Below are 22479 nucleotides of genomic sequence, written 5' to 3' on the forward strand. Positions count from 1 at the left end.
TTCATGCACTCTGGTCCTAATTTATAAACTAAGAACTAGCAGCACTTAGCTATGCAGGGCTATGGAGAGAAAGTAGTTATTAGAATGCACTGGGTCTTTCAGTATTCTAATTGCCAAAAGATTGTTTCTCTCTTTAAGGATGATTAACTACAACACAGAGCTCAATTTCCAGACATGGGCTGCTTAATTGAACAGCTAAATTAGCCATACAGGTAGTTATTCTGGAAAAATATACCTGCTTGACTTTCAGTTTCTGAAAATGCTCTGTTACTACTCAAATAGAAAAGGTTATTTCAGGTCTTTTTGTCATTATAAAGTATTATTAACTGGAAAATGTGAATGTAAAGTGGAGTTAGGGACTAACAAGTTATGCATTAGAATGCCCATCTTTTAGGCATCTTGATCCTTCTAATTACTTTATTGGGTTATAGACAACAATTCCAAAAGCTATAGTAACAAACTACCAAAAAAACCCCAAACATTAAAGCAGGTAAGAAAAGGAGATAAACTCCTTCTGCTGGTGCACATACTTAGACCTGCTACCATTTTGTCAGGGCTCAGCACCTTGGCCATCAATTAAAGTCTGCAAACTAGGGACTATTGCCCATAAATCTCCTAAGGATGTGTTTCAGTTAAGGACATCTAATGTGAACCTCCATCACAAAAACAACTTAGTCTGGCCCCAGTGACTCATGAGATGTCTTAGAGGCTGGCTGGTGCTAACAGTACCTCCTCATAACACAGAGATAGTATAGTATTTTGACATCACAAGTAAATGCAGCCCAAAAGTAAATCCTACCTCTGAGGGTTTGTCCCCAGTTAAGATATGGTGAGCTAACAGAAGACAGCAGTACCAGCTACCCCTTCTTGTCTGCAGAGGGAAATTCAGGACTAGAAAGCAAACAAAAGGCTGCATGATTCTCCTGTACAGCCACAATGGCACTAGGAGAAATTAGCTGGCTTAGGCTTTGGATTAGGCTGTCAGATTTAATATGCATTATATAAAGTAAGGGAAGAAAATCGAAGTTAGAATTGTTCACTGAATTAGATACTATGAGCACTGAGTAATAAATTTTTGACTACTATCCAAAATCTGTTTTAACCACAAAAGCACTTATTTGTAACCATCTCTAAAACTCACATTTGGCTTGTCTTATTAAAGCCTAGGTTAGTAATATCTATTTTGTATGATGTTCAAGTAGCTAGATGAAAGGCTAGAATATCCTTTCAAGAGAACTACTTAGCTTAATAACTTATTTCTCAGGTAAACTCATCAGGAGCTATTTTTCTGATTTATCTATGAAGCTTTATAGCACTTAAAATTGCATAAAAGGGACATGTTTCATGTATCATCAGTCTGGGAGCATAATCCATTATTACTGACATAAAAATGACTGATTATCAGAATAATTTTCTTTTCTTTGACTCCTCTTTGACACAACATTTAATGCAGTTTTTTGAATTTCACATTGTGCTTTTGAAACTGTACACTACCAAAAAACCAGTAAAAATATGGGAATAAATTGAAGCTAAAAATTATTAAGATTGCACCAACAACTTGAGGTGTTTCAAGTACCTCTGTTAGTCTTCCTATCTGATCTGATAGGACAAAATGTCATTTTCAAGATAGCTGTTATCAAAGACATTTCTGTGTAAATGGACCAAACCACAACTTAAACTCTACCTAGAAACTGCAGATAGGCAGTAGAAAACCGATTCTAGCTGTGATATCAGTGCCACAGTGACTATTGTTCCTAGAGCCATGGGCACATTATATATTAGCTAAAATCTCATCTTTTTTTATATCACAGAACCACATATAAGTTGGAACTTAGGTCTGTGAGAGCCCTCCTGCAGCACTGAGATGTGCCCTGCAATTATAACATGACAGTAAACATAGTTCAAGGTCCTAAATGAAGATCTGGAATCTAATCTTGGATACTCATTACATCTGCAGATTATGGCACAAAAGCCATGGGAAACCCATGCTCTTCTGGAGGGCAGTTGAAGAACAGACCAGGACACTTTAGAGCCTCTAAAGAAGATATGATCCCTATGCTGTAGCAACCATGGTTCTAACGTTATCAAATGCTAACATAAAACAAGCTAGAAATTGTACCCGGTCCCTCCTACTGGGAGCTGTTTTGTAACTTCCCATTTCTCCTTGTAAGAAGACTACAGATTTCAAGTCTGAAATCCTGACATCTTTAGTATATTCTAGTATTTACTTCCAAATATATTCATAGAATGCATTTATATATCAGAATTAATTCTACTTGAATAAAAAGCTAAAACTTCTTTGATCTTCTATCATAGAAGACTCTCTTTCACTGGTCTTCCTGTAAAACCTTTCCTATAAATTCATTTTATTTGATCATGGGTGGTTAGAACTTTATGTAGCATTTCCTGTGATAGTTATCACTGTCTTGTGTAATGGCAAAAGTAGTATTTCCTTTACAATATGGAAATACATCACATGATAGGTGGTAGCATGAAATGTACTTTTTTCATGCTTATGTTAGTAGTTCAGGATTACCTTATTTATTGCATGTAAGTCTTGTCTTTCTTCATTTTTACCTAGGAAAGTTTGTCTCCTTTCCATCACAAGTTTCTAGGTTTGCAATAGACTGAGATGTGGAAGACCCTGACAATTAATAGAAATGACAAGCAAAAGTCTAGGAAAGGAAAGCCTACCATCTTAAACAGCCTGTTTGAAGAAGGAAAGAAATGAAAGGGACTTTTTCTGTCTGCAGTGTAGATTAAAATTTGCAAGAAAACTATTAATCAAAATTTTGGAGTACAAAAGTAAGTTAGCAGCCACTTGAATGACTTACAGCCATGTGAACAAAGTAGCAACTTTAGGAGTTATCACATTTACTTTGGCTCATTAAGTCAAATATTCTTTTACATGATTGGAAGTCTTTTCATTGCATTAACCCTGGCCACTAAATCCTATTTAGCAAGTGTATTGCACTCCCATAGGACTTGCTGCCTTTCCTCTACCTCACTTCCTAATGGCGATTCCAGTTACTTTCTTTGAAGCACTGGTAGGATCAGAATCCCAAGGAACCTGAAAAGTGCTTAATGTGGCACAAAAGGTCATTTCAATGAAAATTGAAGATATTCAACCCTTTTAGGATCTTAGCATTTCAAAAGTTCCCAGGTCACCTTTCTAAGTGCTTAAAGCCCATGATTGGGATTGGATTTTCAGAACTCAATAGATAGTAGCCCACTGAGAACAAATAAGCACATTTGAAAGCCTGCCCTTCTGTACAAATGTATTTACTTCCCCATAAGAGTGTTGGAAGCACGAGCCCCTTTTCTTAGTTGTGATACTATTGTGATCCTATCTTTCAGATTTGTTCCACGCAGCCTACTAAACTGTTTTGCCTTCCTTTGATTGTAGGATTGCTCAGTGATTGATGAAATGTGTGCTTTAAAGAATTAAAATCAAGAATATGATAAGATGTATGTAGTTAAGATAGTATTCTAAACAAAATACAGAAAAATAGTGGTGTAATTACAGAGGTGTACTTAATGACCTATGGTAGGAAATGTCAAACTTCAAGAAAAAATGTGTACCTTAACTTTTATTATATTTCATATACTGATCTATGTACTTCTAATCTACCATCTGACTTAGTTTCTGCATCCAATTTTTCTGTAGAACTGAGCAGACATACCCCATAGTATTAGAAAGGAATAATCTTCAGTTTATTTTCTATGTTAGATTTATTTCTAAGTTGCTATCATAAGAGCAGTCTGTATTCTAGGCTTTTCCTTTGCTGTAAGTGATGGAGTAATTTCACTTACAGCTAATCGATAATAATGCACAAAAATGGATCAGAGCCTTTGAATTATGCACAGAACAGTGCTCATGCTGAAGACATGAAAAACTGTTGCTGTAGCATGCTTCAGCAGTGCTGCTGTTAAATATGTTCTCCCATTGATCAAAACCATTTGTCTGTAGCAGAGTTTGGCATATTGAAATGATAGGACCCTGCTCAGTGGTGTTCATTATGCGGCGCAGATTGTCCCCTACAAAACTGTGTGGAGTAGAAGGGACGTGCTCAGGCCCGTTGGGGGTTCATAACGGTTCACTCTAACTGCACACACCTTAGTCACATACATTATTTTATCATTTTCCCCAACTGAACCGAATTTTTAATCAAAACCAAATTTTTTCCAGCCACATAAATAGAAGAACTCAATTTGAAAACCCTGTCCTAGAAGCAAAAAGGAAGCTACAGCAGCATAACATGCCCAACGCAGAACTTGGAACAAAGCCTATGCAGGCCCAAGGTTTCCGAGGTACAGTACTGTGTCAGCTATCTTAGTTAAAATGAAAGTTCCTGCTCTCCTGGGTATGTGACAATGGTTTTGCCATAGTCTGATTAGAAGAGTAGTGTTGCCAATTCTCACAATGTTATCACCTATATCCTAACAATTTTCTCCCTTAATTGTCTGAGTTCCAATAGTTGCAGGACTCATGAGCTGCCTAAAATGCCTAAGTTTCAGAGGTGCAGAGGAAAGACAGAAAAGTCAACTCTAGTGTTTCCTAAAGGCTGAGAAACTGAAAGCATGATAAGAGCCCTAAAGTAATTTTCTAAATAAAATCATAAATTCTGTCCCTGGGAATGTACTCTCTCTTGAGCACCTGAGGTTGGCAACACTGAAATAATTAATTGTACTTCCTGTAAATTACTCTTAATTGATGTTTGGTATGTTTCTAAGCTAGCTCATCTAGCAAGCATCAATTAAGTTAAAAGCCTCAAGCACGGTGTTATAGGAGTTTACAAGAATACAGCCACTTAGTAACATAGAAATAAATGTGCTTAAAATGAGCTGTATAAGCAGCAAACAGTATTGGTAGAGACGAATGAGCTTTAACGTGAGGTTATAGCCAGAGAATGAGGCTTGTTCTCCTTTGCAACAGTAGAAAGCTCCTCATCAACCTTACCTAGACCCAAATTTGCCCGCCTGCGCCTCGTCCCCAAGAGGTCCCGCAGCGTGAATGACCTGTCCCAGTGGCGGCGCGACCCCGCCGGGACGTGCAGGCTGTACGGTACGTGCTCCGCTGCCCACCAGCCCAGCCCCACCGCTGCGGCCGCAGCCAGAGCAGCTCAAGTCACAACCTTTGCACCTTCCTCCAACCCTTCCTCACCACGTGCAGCATGGGAGAGAAGCACGGGGAGCCCCCCACCACCCACACCACACCGAGGCACGCGGAGAGGGGACACGGAGGTTGCACAGCAGTTGTGTGTGTCACTTGTTGGATGCCAAAACCCCTGTGTGTCTGGAGAGAAAAGCTCACCTAATGTTTAGCTCTTCTTGGTAAAAAATGGAATGAGATGTTCACAGGGGATATTTTCCTCATTGTGGTTGGAAAGGAAATTGTGGAGAATGTATTACTTTGTAGACAAAGTAGAATTTATAGGTTAGGAAAGAGGTTTTTAAATTACCTCACAGATCATTTTTATTGTTGTAATTATTTTAGCGACACAATATCCACTTCTAAATGTATTTCTAATATGAAAGAATATTTATAACTCCCCATTTATGGCTGATCTGCCATAGATAAGAAATATGTTTTAAGCTTTGTATTAATACAAGAACTCACAAATATTTTTCCTGGAATGCCTGCACCCTTTGTTTTCTTGCTTTTCATACACTGTCACTTTCTATCAGCCAATATTGTTGTCTGCTGTCCCTGCTGTGTTGTGAATAGATCCGAACTTTTGTCTTTCTTGTTTGTGTTGACTGATGTAGAAAAACCACTCTTCACCCGTGATGCATCACAACTGAAGGGGACTTTCCTCAGCACAACTCTTAAGAAAAGCAACATGGGTTTTGGATTTACCATCATTGGTGGGGACGAGCCAGATGAGTTTCTCCAGGTGAAGAGTGTTATTCCTGATGGGCCTGCAGCACAAGATGGGAAAATGGAAACAGGTAATTAAGAAGGTGTCCTCTGTTCTTTTATATGAGAAATAGAATGAGAAATATATGTCTGAGTCTCACTGTCTCCATGAATAGATACATTTTTCCATATGACTTTTTGTCTTAATATGTAGAAAAGGTAAGTTTCTCAGTAAAACTTTCTTGTAATTTTCCTTTCTAATAAATGCCAAGTAGCTTATTTTTCTCATTTCACAGTATTTTAAGGGAGAAAAGATGTCTGCATTCTCCTACATAAAAATGGAATGTGATATTCTTTGGTTTATATGCTGTTTACTTAAGGGGAGTCTGGAAAGAGATAGGCAGAGAGAGCACAGACTACTAAGTGCAAATTTATTTATTTAGAAAGGATGTAATTTCAAAATTGTTGAGTCTGATCCAATATTGTTGTCATTATAGCCACCAAAACAAGAATTTTCAATGTGGCATATGGCACATAGGCACATAGGCATTTGTGTCCTATTAATAAAGAATCTGTGAGAACTAACAAAAGAAAAGAAACCTCCTCTGAAGAGATTTAAAGCTGCTCGGAAGATCTGGACCACCACTAGGAATATTTTCATGTCCACATATTGATAAAGATTGCAAACCACTGTCTGAAAGGTTTGTCGGGTCGTGTCAGGTCTGTGTATGAATGAAACTCTGTTGGAGGAAGATGAAGTCAGTTTCCAAGCAAGCTGACATCTTCTGGGGGAGAAGACAATCAGAGAATAATAGAATAATTTCAGTTGGAAGGGACTTCCAGTGACTAACCTCCTTCTTGAAACAGGGCTAACTTTGTGTTGGATCGGGTTTCATGAGACTTGAGAAAATTTTATAGGACATAGATTCCACAGCCTCTGTGGACTCCTGTCCCAGTACTTTACCACTCTCATGGTGAAGATTTTTTCCCAGAGAATCTGTGGATGCCCCATCCCTGGAAGTGTTCAAGGCTGGGTTGGATGAGGCCCTGAGCAACCTGATCTAGTGGGTGGCATCCCTGCCCATGGTGACGGGGTAGGAACTAGATGATCTTGAAGATCCCTCTCAACCTAAACCATTCTATGGTTCTATGATTTTTGTTCTTTAGACACAGTTGGGCTTTCAACTGCTGCAGCTGGTTACTAATGACTGAAGTCCTGTGTTTGTGCAGCCCTGTCACTCTGTACCATCCACCCCAGCAATCCTTCTTCCTCAGATAATAAGTCAGGCTGCACACTGATAATGGGATAAATGTGCAGAATTTATCTTTCCATTTCTCATCAATACTTTAAAATAAAGAAGTGCTAGTTTGGGATTTTTCTTGCCTCTGCAGAAAACTAAGTAGTCGCCAGATTCACTGTGAAGATAATAACAAATCACTGTGGATGGACCACAGCAGCAGAACAAGATCCTTTTAGTATGTTACAGTACAGGAGGCAGACACAGAGACACACATAGGCACTATGTATGGACTATCACATGTCAGAATAAATCACTCTGAACTGTAGTTTATTTTGTAGGACTTTCCAGGACTTGGCAAGTAGGAAGTGTGAAGGTTGTGAAAAACATTATTAAAAAAAAAAATTGCTTCAGAGGTTATTTTATAGCTGGCATGATGTTTCTAATGCCAAAAAGATAAACAGAAAATTTGTATGAAGAAGTAAAATGTAAGAAAGAAGTAGAATATAGGTTGTTTGCATTGGTTTTATAAAAAACAGCTTTTTTTTATTCTCATTTCTTGTTGCCATTTTAATTTAATGCAATTTGGTTCCCAAAGCCAAATTTATTAAATTAGCTTGTTAAGGTTATACAACAGAATTCCTGAAGTTCAGAAGATTTCAGTAATGTGAAATTCATTTTTCCCTAATATTTTCATATTACCTAATACGTGACATGAGTGCTTTTCCTTGTTTGTCGTGGTTTAGCATTCTCAGGTGCACCACTCAAATATACTTCCTTGTTAATCCTTCTGAATAACCGGGGCTGGTTATTGGTGAACTTGTTCATATGGAGTTCTTTTCTCTGGAAAGCAGGTATCCTTGCAACTTACTTAAATTTTTACTTTGAAATTGAATACAGATTTCATAATACTATTGATGATGAGTATTGTAGACACGAATGAGAATAAATAGGAAAAAGGTGCTTTAAAACATATAGAAATAACATTGGTTTTTCTTTTCCTGAGGTAACTAATTCAACTATATTAAGAACGCAAAACAGAAATGTAAATGCAAATACATAATCACTCTATAATAACTCTATAATCCCCAAACATACAAAATTACATCTCAGAACAAATTTTGGTCTCAAATGTCTTCGTTGTTAGAAATCACAGAGTTCTAATGTAAAGTAGCTGGAGAATCTCAGACTAATGTTTGTGGCATCTAAAATAGATATGAACACTTGAAGTAATTTCTAAATATGATAGTGGTAAACTGAAACACTGTGTTTAAGGTCAGAATGTTTATAAAAGCACTACTGTTCAGTAAAGTGCTTGTATTTCCTGCTATCCAATCCTTTTCACACTTCCTGAAGTAGGATTTCTCTTCCTCTTCAGCCATTTTTACAGTCTAATCAACTGAAGGTATGAAAGCCTCCCAGGTTCCATCAATTGCTTTTTGTTCATAAAGCTGTTAAAATCTTTTGTTTGAAAAAATCTTTTATTTGAAATTACGTATGTTCCATTTTTTTTTTTTAGGTAGACCTCACTGGATGATGAATAGAGCTTTTAAAATAGATTTTATTTATTCTTTTGATACAAACTGAGTGTTTTTTAATTTATGTGCACACCAGCTATGATCAGATTCATAGGAAGCTTTGATTAATGATCAAAACATCATATTGTGGCAGTAGGACATCACAGTAGAAAGTCGGGGACAGTGACAATGATCTGTAAAGCAGCCTGAGTGTGAGGGATAACCACAGGTGCTGGTGCACCCAGGTCTAATATGATTCTGGACCCTGTCCCTTGCAAGGCTGACACTATTCTTTGACTAAGTGGTTATAAAAATCTTTGTGCTTCAGACCTGCATCAGATTTGGGGAAAAAAAGAAAGAAAAGGCACCATCTCTTTCATCTTACCTGATCTTGACCAGAGGCTGAAGACACTATTACTGTACTTCAAGCTAGTTGTTAAAGAAACAAGCTCTTAGAAAACTACCATTGTAACTCGGTTTACTTCTCCACCCAAAATCTAATACAAATGCTATTCAAAGAGTGAATCTGTGTAAGATATTGTCACCCTCTAATGTGATCATAACAAAGTGAGTTGACCTACAGGTTTCAAAACCAAGCAATTCTGAACTTCATCCTTTGGAACACAGAATCATAGAGTCACAGAATGGTTTGGGTTGGAAAGGACCCTCAAGATCATCCAGTTCCACCCCCTGTACCGTGAGGAGGTACACCTTCCACTGGACCAGGTGGAACTCCAGGGGGTTGACCACACCACACAGCTTGGTGTCGTTGGAAACTTGTTGAAGGAGCACTCAACCCCAGGGTGCAAGTCACCAGCAAAGATGTTAAATGGTACCTGTCCAACACTGGCCCCTGAGGAACACTACTGAAAGCTTGGAGGCCGCTGGAAACATGCAAGCAGCTGCTTGACAGTGACTTGGCATTGCTGTGATGCTATGAAACAATAAAGCAATGAGGCAAACAGAGTGCACTGAGATGCAACGGGAGATATCTGAGGTCCTGACGATCTCTCAGCGCCACTTGGTGCCCAGTGCTGGGCACTAAGAGATATTTATATTTGTCCTAGACCCACAATAAACCTCACAAGCAGACTCAGAGGAACCACATCTCAGTGGATGAGTCAAAACCAAAGAAAATTGCATTCCTGATCCCATTTGCCAGATGTTTCAGAATTCGTAAGGGCTCTTATGCCCTCATGTAAATCTAGCATCTGTGAGCTAATGGCTGTTAATAACACTGCAAATGCCTTTCTAGGACATGTTTTAGCATTTGGAGCTCAATCAAGCTGCTGGATATGAACATTACACTCCACAGCATCTATGTCTACCTCAGGACAGCCTAGGAGCTGATACCACATTCTTTTCTGGGAGGTTACATTCCTTTGTCTTGTCTGAAGCTTCATGCAGATGATAGAAATGCTGTCTGTATTTAAGAGGCCCCTCCATCCCATTAAAATGCTGAGGGAACATCACTGGTGAAAGACTGCATCTACATGAGAAGATTTTTATACAGTGAGTGATTTTGAATGACTGCTGTTCTAAGGCAAATAAAGTTTTGTGCCTGTGGCTGAACCAGATAAAAGCTCAAGCTGTAAAGGCAAATTCTTTCCTACAATTCTCAAGGTTATTCAATGGACTGGATAAACTGAAACACTCCCATATAATCAAGCTCAGGGAAAGATTCTCACTCTGCATTTCAGCAAGCTCTGTTTCCTTTGGCGGAAATTTCCGGGAAACAACTCAAAGACATGGTGAACAAGTGGTTAAATAATGGAGTCTGGTGATGACCCTTCTACTGATGAATAGCTGTGGTGATTTCATGTTGAACTTTCCAGAAACATATATATATATATCTGTGTATATATCTGTGGTGAAATGTCATAGCTCAACAGTGTGAATCAAGAAAGGGGAAACATGTTCTTTCCTTTCATCTGCCAGGCATACACTTGGCCAGCTTTAAGATGCTAAATCATCTGTAAACAATGCAGACTTAGACTTCTTTAGATATTATTCTCTCAGGAATGGTAGTTTTGCTATGTTAGTTATCTGTTCTAGAGATAGAAATTCATAAATTAAAGATAAGGTTCAGCTAAAAGATACAGATGTCTACAAGGCAGATGTCTACACCTACCATATAAGTAGACCCCTACCACTTTTGCATGACTGTAATAGGATGAAGCCTAGAGACTAGAAATCTAGAGATTGGTCCCACATCTATGACTGAGAATTTCTAATGCACCTCAATGATCTCCAAAGGGAATGAGCCAGCTGTTAAAAATGCTGGAAGGAATGATCTATGGCCTTGCTGCTATCCTTGGACCTACTGTCAAGACCCATAACAATCTTATGCATTGATGAATTTTTCAACAAGCTGAGGTTACTTTAAATGTAAGCAAATTGGAGAAGCCACATTTGTTGATCTACAAAGTCATAAATGTTGTTATTTAGCTGAATAAGAGCAAAACCAAAGACATTATCAGGTGGTTGACTCTACAATGTCATTAAGCTTAGGGAATAATTATCTAGTTTCATTAATGCATGTTTTTTTCACAGTGAGGCTAATATCTTACAACCTCTATAAGGAGTAATCAAGACAGAAGGAACTGGGGACGTCTGCGAAAGGATACAGTTTTATAAGTTCAAACAGATCCTTAATCCTGCTCCCTGTTTATCCATCATCAGTTCATATGAACAAACCATCATCTCACCTAATGTCAGATTAGATACGAAGCAAGCTGTCCAGTTTCAGCAACAGAAAAGATGAACTATGTATGCATAAAGAATGCCTTCAATCAAAAAATCAAATATATGAAAATAAAATCTATGTTTTGGTAGTCACCTGGGAATGTGAATACTGTTGGAATATCACTAAAGGACTCAATGTATCATGAGCACTCACGATTGTACCTATCTTCTTTTTCAAACAGGTCATGTCTCTCTCACATGCTATCAGTCAAAATCCATCTGACAATATTCTTTTACAACATTCCGTTCCCTTGGTAGCCAACTGTTTACCACAGCTGCCACCTCACTGACCAGGAGCTTGATGAAGAACTAATCACACACGTATGTAGGGCTTCATTGCCACAGTACCAGAAGCTGGCTGAAATTTAATTATCTCACCTGTCTCACACCACCTCGTCCAGTGACTCCAGGAAGACTGGCCTCACAAATTAAGGCATGGTGTTGGAACATGAAAGATTGTGCTCCTAGCTGAACTGCTGAGGAAGGACTATCTTTCCATTGCACTTATGCATCTCCAGGCTAAAACACTCTTTTAATACACACCAAGGCCTCATCAATTGTCAGTCTTGCAACTGCAAGCTGATGCCCAGTGATGGGTCTGTGAGAGCAGAGCAGCAGACATAAAACCAGCTTGTGTTATCAGCCTCCCTTAATACTCCTGCTTTCTTTGGAAGCTGTTTCATCTGAGCTGTTTTACTCTAGCTGACTGAGCATCTCTCTCTGTCTTCATATGTTACTATTTATCCCATGAAGTTAAGAGAAGGGAAATTAACTGTTTGGAAAGTAACTAACAATTAGAAAAATTACTTCAGGCATCAGGGAGAGTGATTTCTCCCACTCATGTTAGGCCAGTCGGTGTGAATTTGTGTTAATTTACTGCTTGCATTCCAACATCCTTCAGGAAGATGATGAAATGGTGCAAAACATGGCAGAAACACTGTATTTGCGACTGGTACAACCAAAACCTACTGTCCCTTTCACCAGTGGTACTGGTTACATTACCTTTTTGTGAGCCCAGCCAGAGGTAACTATTTCTTAAAAACCTTAGCCTGGTTTTCTAGTACGAGTCTTCTTTCATTTCACAATTTATTTTGGCTTTTCAAGGAGTGTACAGCATCCCACTTCATTTAATCCACTCTATGTTTCTCACCATAAAACTTTCATGTCATATAACTAATGCCAAAACTGTTCAAGAGGTGTACAGTTAAAATCAACCCCCTTTTAAGAATCTGTCAGTGTTATTAGTCCTCACAATTTTATCCTGAATCTCTATATAACCAGAATTGTTTAAAGCACAATTCTTAATTTTTTTTTGGTTGTTTAAAAGGGACTAAATGTAAATCTCGGCTTCAATTTTACAGGATAAAAGTTTATATTCCTCTGTCGCAGAGGAAAGTGCTGAAGTACGACCACATTATATTTAAGAGGTTTCAAGCATAAAACAAAATAAAAAATGCCAGTTTCATTATTTATTTGGTATCAAGCATTGAGACTCACTTTAGCTGGGGAAAGGGATATGACTAGTGGTTTTAAATGTTTGATGATGACAATTAAACTAATACTTGCATCTTAGAAGTATTAATAGCAGTTAAAAACTTGGTAGCAGAAAAAGATTATTTTTCAATCTCCCTTTCTTTCGTATTTTAAAGCAGGCAATTCATTGAACTCTGAAAGCCAGGAGACAGCACTCAGGTTGCTAGAAATTTTTAGTACTTTTTTCTAAGATTAATTTTCCATTATATTTTTTGTGTTGCTATGGCTTTCAGATAAAATGAACTTGTTACAGTGGTCACAGTTATATCTGTAAATTTCTCTTTATGTTAACCAAAGGACTGGGAAAGGTGTCTACTTTTGTCACAAAGTTACTGATTTCAAATCTCCTTGAGGTTCCTATTTTAGTGTTTTCTTCATATTTTTGTTCTTTTGATACTCACTATGTTGTTAGGTATTCACCAAATGATAACCAGGACAGAGATGAGCTTAGGCTAAGAAAAAAGTATCTGTGTTTTGTATACCACGCACTTAACTGTCTACATCTGGGGTCTTTACATGCACCTTGTCAGGTTTTTTTGGTTGTTTGGTGTGATATTCAATATTCTTGTGTTCTCCCAGAGTTGCAGAAAATCCATGTGTCACTATCTGTTCTGCCTGATATGGAGTTAGAGGTTGAGTTTATGTCATGCATCTGAGCTACTGAGCACTCATTAAGTACTGCATACAAATAGACATTCCTCAGGGTACAAAGGCAGCTACTGATTCATTTTAGCCCTGTCATTTGGCTATTCCCTTGAAGTCTTCAATTAAAATTATTTATGCAAACCAAAACAGCAATTACAGTAGAGCATCTAAGTTGGATCTCAAAATGCTTCTGAAAATGGACAATGTGTTCATTAAGCCACGGGAACAACTACCAAAAAAATTCTTAGGAACTTCTTGTCTTCACATCACATGTCTCATGAGATGATTCTGGGTTTGCACTATTAGTACTAAGGAACTCAGAAGTCTCTGATTCCGTATCTTGGGGTTTAGCCCTAAAGTTCACCATAATATAGAAATTTTGAGAATTTTCTATCTCAAGTTTTAGACTTAGTACCTTCATTCAAGGTGGTTCAAAGCAGAACATTAAGGAAGATCAATACCCAAGTATGGTGACAACAGGGAGGAAAAGGTTGCCTCCAGCAGATAACTGAGACTACCGATATTTGGGTGCAATTCAGTTGCATAAACATAGGTGTCCAGTGCCATTAAAAGTTCCAGGGATTCCACCTAGCCTCCTCCTACCCTTCCAGGGATCCCACCTAGCCTCATCCTGCCCTTCCAGGCAGCAGTCTCTTTTAAGTCCTGTATGGTGCCTGCAAGTTGCATGTGAATATCTCAAATGCCCAAGACTATTTTAAGTTACATCAGACACCTGCTTAAACAACCTCTTTCCTCCTTCAACAAGGAGTGCATTAATAGACTCCTTTGTTTTTCCTTATCATCTGTTGCAGCAAACAGTGATTAAATAATTACTACAATAATAACACTTTTGGGTTTTGACAATCTTAAGGATATTTGTTTCCCCTAGCCTAAATCGAAGCTCACATTTGTTGTTTTATGAATACTTAAAAGAAACTACAAAACCCCTTTTAAACTAAATAGGCTTAATTTTCTCTCATTTAACTATTCAAACAACAACGTTATAAAAAGTCTGATGGTTGAGTTCAGCTATGTACTGGGGATTATAAACTCATTTTCATCTCCAGCACTTATAATATTTTGCTTCCATATATTACTGGCACCCATAAACAATATACCAATATTAGGATTAAATTATATGTGTAACTTGTTTTCTTTCCTATGGTGACTTTTCTTCAGAAGACTCATTTTCTTCAAATCCAAATAATGCACAAAAATGCAGGAGGAATTTGAAAGAACAGCAGTCTTTTATTTTACTTTGATAAAATCCATATTGATACACAGGAGGCAACTCATAGTATGCATGGTTTGTGCCACTTATTTAATTTTGAAAGAAATTTACATTTTTTACACTATATTTTGATCTATGTTTATCAGTCCCAAGAATGATAACGTGTGCTTGTTACTTGAAATAGTAAAATATTGGACACATAAAGAGTTGAAGTTCTGGGTTATGTAACTACGTTGCATTAGTCTTCTGCAGGAGAGAGTATATGGGCAGGTCTGCCTATATGTGGTTTTTTCTAATGTTTAAACCATTAGAGCAACTCTTCCAGCACCAGCTACAGAAAGCTGAACATACTTGATTAGAGATGGCTGAGGTCTGAATATGTCCAGCTGTGCCAGTACAGCACTTACTTTTTATCCAACTGTTTCACCTTTGACCAGATTCTCACTGCATTTACATTTTTATTTAACCCAGAAACCAAAGGTGAAATAATTTGATGGGCAGAAAGGACATAATGGAGATATGATCTATGCGAATATAAAATTCCTGTCTCATGGACAAATACAACACAAACCATATACATAAGACATACACACCCTGTTTAACCTAAGCTACTAGTCTGGGTCTCTGTAATATGAGTAAATGGAGATCTTCTGGTGTTCAAAGGGGCCATATCTTTAGCAGAAAATGAGATCATACAGAAATCAAGAATTACGGTGAAGCAAAATGTGAAAGAGCAAAGGTGAAAAAGCAGAAAGGATATTTGGATGCAAACTGTCCAAGTATGCGTAGTCTCACATTCCTATTAAGTCAAGGTCTGACTGCATGGGAAAAATGACCACAAAGGCCAAAATCATAGACAAGGATACTAAAACTATCTCATACATATTGCAGTATGCAAAATACAAAGGGAGAAAAAATGTTAAATGATTTATTCTATCTACTATCACATACCAATACACCTTTATCCAATTTTAGTGTTCATATTGTCATACAAACTTGTTTTGTGTATGACAAGCCTAGGAAGCCCATAAATTTGTTCTTTGATCTGATCTCCATCATAAGAAATCTGCAGATTCTGATATTAGCATATTTAACTTTGGCCAGGAGATGATAAATATGTTGCCATAATCCTCACATTTATTAGGACAGTTTTTGTAAGTTTTGCAAGTTGTCCATTGAGTCAGCAGTGTGCAGTGAACTCAGTGGCTGCCAAAAATGCTGCAGTTGCAGAAATAACTTTTCTTCTATCAAATGTAATTAAAATCTATCTCACGTGATTTGGCTATTTGTATGAACAGACAAAAAATGTATTTTGAAAATAAGTCATCATCTCATTTACTATTTTATTTAATAAATAATCTTGTCTTGTTTCTTAACAACAAGAATGATCTATGAGGTCAGACAGAGTTTCTTACTATATACAGAGATGACAGGGAAAGTGAGAATTTCATATTGCATAATGAAATTAATCTAGAACTATACTTTTCAATATTATTAGCCATTATTGACTTACTTTTGTTTTGGCATATAGGGCTTTATTATACCATTCAATTATCCAAAAAAAGGAAACATTTAGCTGATTTTCAGAATTTTACTTTCATTTTGTATTAAAAAATAAATAGATTAAGAGTGCTTATTCAGCTCTGCCTCCACATTTGTGCAACCAAATACAATCTGCATCTATATTAAAATATAAGAGTTCAGAAATTCAGCTCATTGTTTGCCTTTTACTGTTCTGTGAGAACAAATTTTAGAGCTAAAATTTAAAGCAAATTTTAATCCTTTGAAAATTTAAGTATAAATTAATTAATGACTTCTAAGATACAATTTCTACTCTATAATTAGAATGAGAAATATCTCTCTTGACAGTTAGCAAGTGTTTTACTTGAATAAATGTTAACATCCCTGTATCTGAATTTCCCCATTGAAAATAGTCATTTTAGAACTTTGTAAAGTCCAAGAATTATTGCAAGTAGCAACTTCCATCATAACTGCTAAAAATGTTAGTTCGATAATGTTAATTAATTAGTTAAATAATGGAGTTCAGCTTCAGATATTAAGACCAAATACTGTGAAAGTTCAGTTGTACAGTATACGTTAAAACAGAAATCTGTGTTTAATGTTTAATGGGGATCAATTTTTTTTGTCACTGTTCTGAATTTATCATTTGATGTGTGGCACAATGTAATATTATCCAGAGTTGCATTAGAGATGAGGAAACATTTTCAAGCATATAAATCATATTCCAGGAGCTTTATGAACATTTAACTGATGGGGGCTACAGAGACATTTCAGGCAATCTTATTGTAAGTTCACTTCTAAAGCATATTTCACTGTCTCTTGCCGTAATTAGGATATTAGCAAAGATCCACCTCTTATATGACCCTGTTTAGTTTCTCACATAGCCTTTGTAAGAAGAGCAAAGTTTATTCCAGCACTTATGCAACTGCCTCTTTGTAATTGATGACTCTGACATTTTAAAAAATGGCTTGCTTGCTTAAAGACCTGTAATGAAAATTTCTCAATGACATAAGGAGCACTTTTGGAACCAGGAGGTAGGCATGGAGTGAATCCTGATGAAAAGTGAGAAGTCCCTGGAGAAATTCTTCCAGCCTTTTCTGTCTCTGCCCCACAAAAGTCTTCTCCCCTCCAGCCGTCACATGAGTGCGATATTAACTCTGAGTCAGTGGATGTAGGTGGAGCTCGAGATGCTCTGCTGCTCCCATATGCTCTGTGCATGCAGCAGTGGGAGATCTCTGGGCAGCACTCACTTCTCCTCGTCCCCTCCTCTGGTAGACACCAGAGGGAAGTGGTGCCATGGTGGTGTAGTCAGAGTCCCCTAAATGTTGCTCTGCTGCCATGCCCGGTTAGGTGAGGGTTGTGTACAGGAGGTGGGCAATTCTTGGCCTGTGGAGCTTGGATGTTTTGCCAGGTCTCAGCTATCCTCAGGGGGTGACTAGATGTTGGAAGGAGGAGAAGAGGGTCTCATCTCCAGAGACTGGGTGCAGAACTGGGAGAAAACTGACTGGACTAGGGTATGCTGGAGCTGAAGATGAGATAATTTGTTTTTGTTCTACAGGCAGGCAGGGAGAAAAGGCAGTAATTTTATGCTCAGAGATGGCTGGAGAGTGGGTGTTTCTATGCATGCGTGAGCGTGTAGGAGGCGGGAGGGGGTGGGCAAGGTACTAGGGAAAAGAAGAAAGGAGCTCTGCAAGAGGGGTCTGAGAGCAGTGATGTGAGTACAGATCTTTTAAACACTGGCAGTTTCACTCCTTTTGATGTATTGCTTTCTTCTTCAGCTCCAAATGGAAGTAAATTAAAATTCTTTGTATCAAGCTAATCTCTTCTGCATTAAAATCAACATCAATGTACGCAGTATTTACTTTCTTTGCCATACTGAGCATCACCTGTAGTGGTGCCAGGGAAAAGTCAGATAATATTGGACACCTTCTCTTGATAGCTCTGTTCCTTGAGAAGTTATTCATAAGCTAATAGTGATTCATGAAACATGTTGGATTATGCTGCTGCTATGTTATTTGTGATCTCTTCTGTTTCACTTTTATGTATGCAAAATAACAAGTCTCAATAAGCAGTTTATGATTACTGGCCTGAAATCACGTCTTTTAATCCTGTGAACACATCAGCTCTGAAGAAGATGTCAGGGCTGAGCTGGGGGGGTGCATATAACATGGTGAAGGGCTGAAAGAGCACTGAAAAAATTGAGTTTTCTACTCTGAGGTGATTCCAAAAAAAAACAGGCAGGAGGAAGATGTGAGAAATTGGAAAATTAGGAAATTGAGGTAGTGAGGAGAACCTGACAGTACTTTCATGTCTTGTAAGGGAGAGGTTCAGGTCATGGTTTAAAAAAAAATCATTGTAGGGGAATATGTGAGGCTGCATTAATTATACTCCCATCACTATTATGTTACTGGAATTATTCTCCTGATATTGGGCAGAGCCTCAGCCAGTGCTCTCTGTACCCATCTTGTTTGATGGAGTCTGGTTGACTTTCTTCCGCCAAAGCCTCCAGAAAAGTTCATGTGCTACAAGGTAGACTGGTGGGGTCAGGCAGGTTGTCCTCAAGCATCCAACCACGGCACAGACACTGCCTCCTGTCACTGGCACCAGAAACCACATGTGTATTTAACTTTGTTTATTTAATAAATGGGTTTGAGTGTAGATTCCTCTGTCAAATTCCACATGAAATTCATGCAATACTGCAGTGCTACACACGGTACCAAAATACTGGTCTCATTTACGTGTTTCTACTTTTAATATCATTTTAGAAGGGTGCTTTATTTTAGTGAGGAAGTTGTTCAAACACAAATTAGAAAAGTCAACAATACTATTATCTTATCTCTGGTCATTTTCCAGGCAGGTCACAATGGCAGTATCATCACTCAGAGTTCAAAAAAGCTTCCTTTCTTTGGCAGATTGCTTTTGACAATCTGTTTAGTCTGTCTTATTCCAATTATTTTCTGCATATCAGACAAGAGTATAATTTTTTAGGCCAAACTTGATTGCATCAAAAGGAAATGCTGTTGACTATTATATAAGAGATTCAAATGTTTCTAGTGCAATTCCTATTTATTGAAAAAATAGTTCTGAATTGTTTTGAGAAATTGGGATAATATTAAGAATTGTACTTCAGCAACTGTTCATGTCAAAAATTCACTCCAGACAAGGTGCCAAGCTGATGGATTTTTATTTTAAACTGTGCAGTGTTGTAAATACCATCTTTCAATAATCTTTTCAGTTCTGAATGCAGGATAATGTAAAAGAGCACCATGAAGCCCCTCAGTGATATATATGTAAAAATATTCATTATAATACAGATGTTATAATAGCAGATGTTAGCTATTATTATATTAGCTATTATTGATTATAACAGCAGATGTTGAATGTGTGTGATGAAGTATTTTTATCTGTGTATGTCTGTGGGTAGGTGTACTGAAGGTGTATCTCTGTGTAAAAATATATATGTGCATATGTGAATTTGTAGATAAAAAATAAACATACAATTAAGTCCATTTCAGAAAAAAAAGAGGGAGTTCTTTCTAGGAGCTAGGAGATGTAGATGAAGTATAATATTAACTCATTAAGTCAAGTATTTTTACAGATATATCATCAAAGGGCTCCATGGTTCTCTTGTACAGTGATCAACCTGGACCCAGGGATATCGGATTTCGACTTTTCCATGTAGAAATATATCCATATTTAGAAGTCAGTCTCATTTTACATGTTTGTGTCAGAATCAGGAGCTAATTTTCTTCCAGTATGAATTCCATGTTGGACATGCTTTATCTTGGGTTGACAGAAAAAGCCAGGCTTTCCCTGATTTGGATCTTCCAGCAGTTAAGTTGTGCAGAAGTTGCAGTGGCTATAGCAAGCAACATCAGGTTTTCTCTCTGTCATTCCAACTCTCTCTCTCTCTTTCTTTTTTTCTAATAACTGGAATGCAGCTGAGGGGAACAGCCAGATCAAGTATGAGAAAAAGGAGGGACTAGAACAGAGACCCTAAAGCAAAGGATAAAATATGAAGTGTAAGCTTGATAAAGACTGTATCAAAATCTGTTTGCAGAATGCAAACATACCAAGTGCAATGCAGACAACCTTTAATTGTTTTCCAAAAGATTACCTCAAATTTGGGGTATATAATACATATCATAAAAGACACTTGAAACAATCAGAGTCAAGACTGGAAGGAAGTCAATGTGTATAGTCAGTGCCTAATGGCCTTTCCGTGGCTATGCAAGCAGCCCCATCCAGTTGACAAGCAGAGTGATGCATAATACCTGTACAGTATAATTGCATCAGCTTCAACAGACTGCAACAAGATTTTTAGTCTTTCTTGCAGTGGCCGCAAGTTCTTCTCCCAAATATTAGAAATTACATGAGTTTTAGCTTTTTTGTGACCACTGTTTCATCCTACAATAGCAGTTTTTAGGGACAGGCTAAATATTAAACCTACTCTTAAGAGTAATTTAACTGTCTTGTTCACTGTAGCCTTACTATTTGATTGCTATCAGTGATGGAATTAGATATTCTTTTATATTCTGTTTTATCTGTAAAAGAGAGAAATCACATTAAGCTCATATTTTTTTATTCCTTTTTCTTTCATCTCTTTGCATTTCAGTCAATTTGATGCAACTGTATTATTTTGCCATTGGTTGAAGGCACACCTCATATTTTTCTGTTTGAATTAGGCAGTGTGTCTGTCTTTTAATTTGGAGAGTGAGAGATATGAGGAAACTGCAGAATGCTCATGTAACTAATTTCTTTTTTAATGGCAACCATTTTTAATCTCTTTCACTTCTTGTTGGTATCTGAGAACATCTGGGTCTTACTTAGGTATTCAAAATCCTTTTTATGCCTTGAGAGCATCCTTCCCAAATAGATTCTATTTGTGCAAGTGAAAAAGAAGAATATATTATCAGTCATCTTAAACAGTCTTGCAAAAGCACATTCCCTTTAACTGCACAAAAATAACCACGCAGACAAGAACTCGTTCTAATTTTCAGTTTCGCTGGGGGCAGGGGGATGGTCTTTTTGTAGAAGAAATGTAGAGTGGATAAGAACCAAGTTGGGAAAATACTTGATTATAATCCAAAGTTGAACCTGAGTAGACTCCAGTGGAGCAGAAGCACATCTGTTATGTGCAAACAGTTCTTCCCTGTGTGTGCAGACCTCATTTTTGATATTACTTGTTTTAATGTTGGTATAATTTTTGGAATACCAGGACAGAGCCTTTAATATGGTTGGAGAACATGCTGTTTGTACAATTATCTGCTGACTGGCAAGGGCTGTGCAAATAGAGAAATACTTTTCAGCTTCCTTGGCCAGCGTGTGGGACAGTAGGCACTGATATCAGAGGGATTCGTGTTATGTTTTCCCCATACCATTAAATTTCTCCTTCCATTGCTGATAGTATTTGTTTTTTCTTTATTTCCATGTCATTGAAATGACATTATCAGTTTCACTGTTCCCAGCTCTCTTGTGCTAGTCTGGCTTGAAGGGATCTTTGGTTTTACAGAGCCCTTTTTGAGAGCAGCAGCCTAAAACTGGACATAGAGGCAGATGCTCTCCTCTCTGTCAGGGTAAAGGTTGTCCTGTGCCTTCAAGCCCAAGCGAACGCAGGTGGAAGAACATGTGCCACCTCTGCTTATCAGAAGCTCTGCACCAGAGAAACATCTGTGCTTGCTGTTCTATAAATTCTCTACTGCCTCAGACTCCAAAACATGCTCTCCAGATTTTAGATTAGATGGACCACTTATTCTCCTTCTAAATCAGTACTGTTTTGGAAACTAGCTGGAGATATATGAATAAGTGTGAAAATATGCATATTTCTGTTTTCTAAAAGTGCCTTTTAGATGAGTTCTACTAGGTGGAACTGTGATATTCAGCATTTAGTTTGCAGCTCATTGCAATAAATTTGGGAGGAAAGTGAAGTCAGAGAATGAAAATGTGGTCACTACAAACACCAAAGTTACGCTCCTTTCTTTTTATGATCTCTATCACATAACAAATAAGGACATTGAGAAGCATTCACAATTGTTATCCCTATCATATTAAATCATTTACAGAAGTAGTGTTAGTAATTATACTATACTGAAATGAACACCATGGTATCAGATTTTTCATTTCATAAACCTCTTCCACTGTCCAAGTTAATCTGAGTACTCCTTGCCATGAGACTCCTAGCAGTGCTGT

General features: G+C 37.6%; 1 protein-coding gene across 16 annotated transcripts in view; it reads left to right on the plus strand.

Annotated features, from left to right (window-relative positions):
• The window catches only part of MAGI2 (membrane associated guanylate kinase, WW and PDZ domain containing 2), a 718675-nt gene that overhangs the window by 563324 nt on the left and 132872 nt on the right, over window positions 1-22479 (plus strand). For 9 of the 16 annotated variants that reach the window (XM_032689609.1, XM_032689610.1, XM_032689607.1 and 6 more), the window contains 3 exons: window positions 4190-4311; window positions 4940-5065; window positions 5770-5952. In XM_032689609.1, the coding sequence (XP_032545500.1) occupies window positions 4190-4311; window positions 4940-5065; window positions 5770-5952 (431 nt within the window). The remainder of the gene's footprint in view (window positions 1-4189; window positions 4312-4939; window positions 5066-5769; window positions 5953-22479) is intronic. The other 7 variants (XM_032689611.1, XM_032689612.1, XM_032689613.1 and 4 more) reach the window with 1 other exon arrangement.

This window comes from Chiroxiphia lanceolata, chromosome 5 (genome assembly GCF_009829145.1).
Source record: "Chiroxiphia lanceolata isolate bChiLan1 chromosome 5, bChiLan1.pri, whole genome shotgun sequence".
In the NCBI taxonomy this organism is placed as follows: domain Eukaryota; kingdom Metazoa; phylum Chordata; class Aves; order Passeriformes; family Pipridae; genus Chiroxiphia; species Chiroxiphia lanceolata.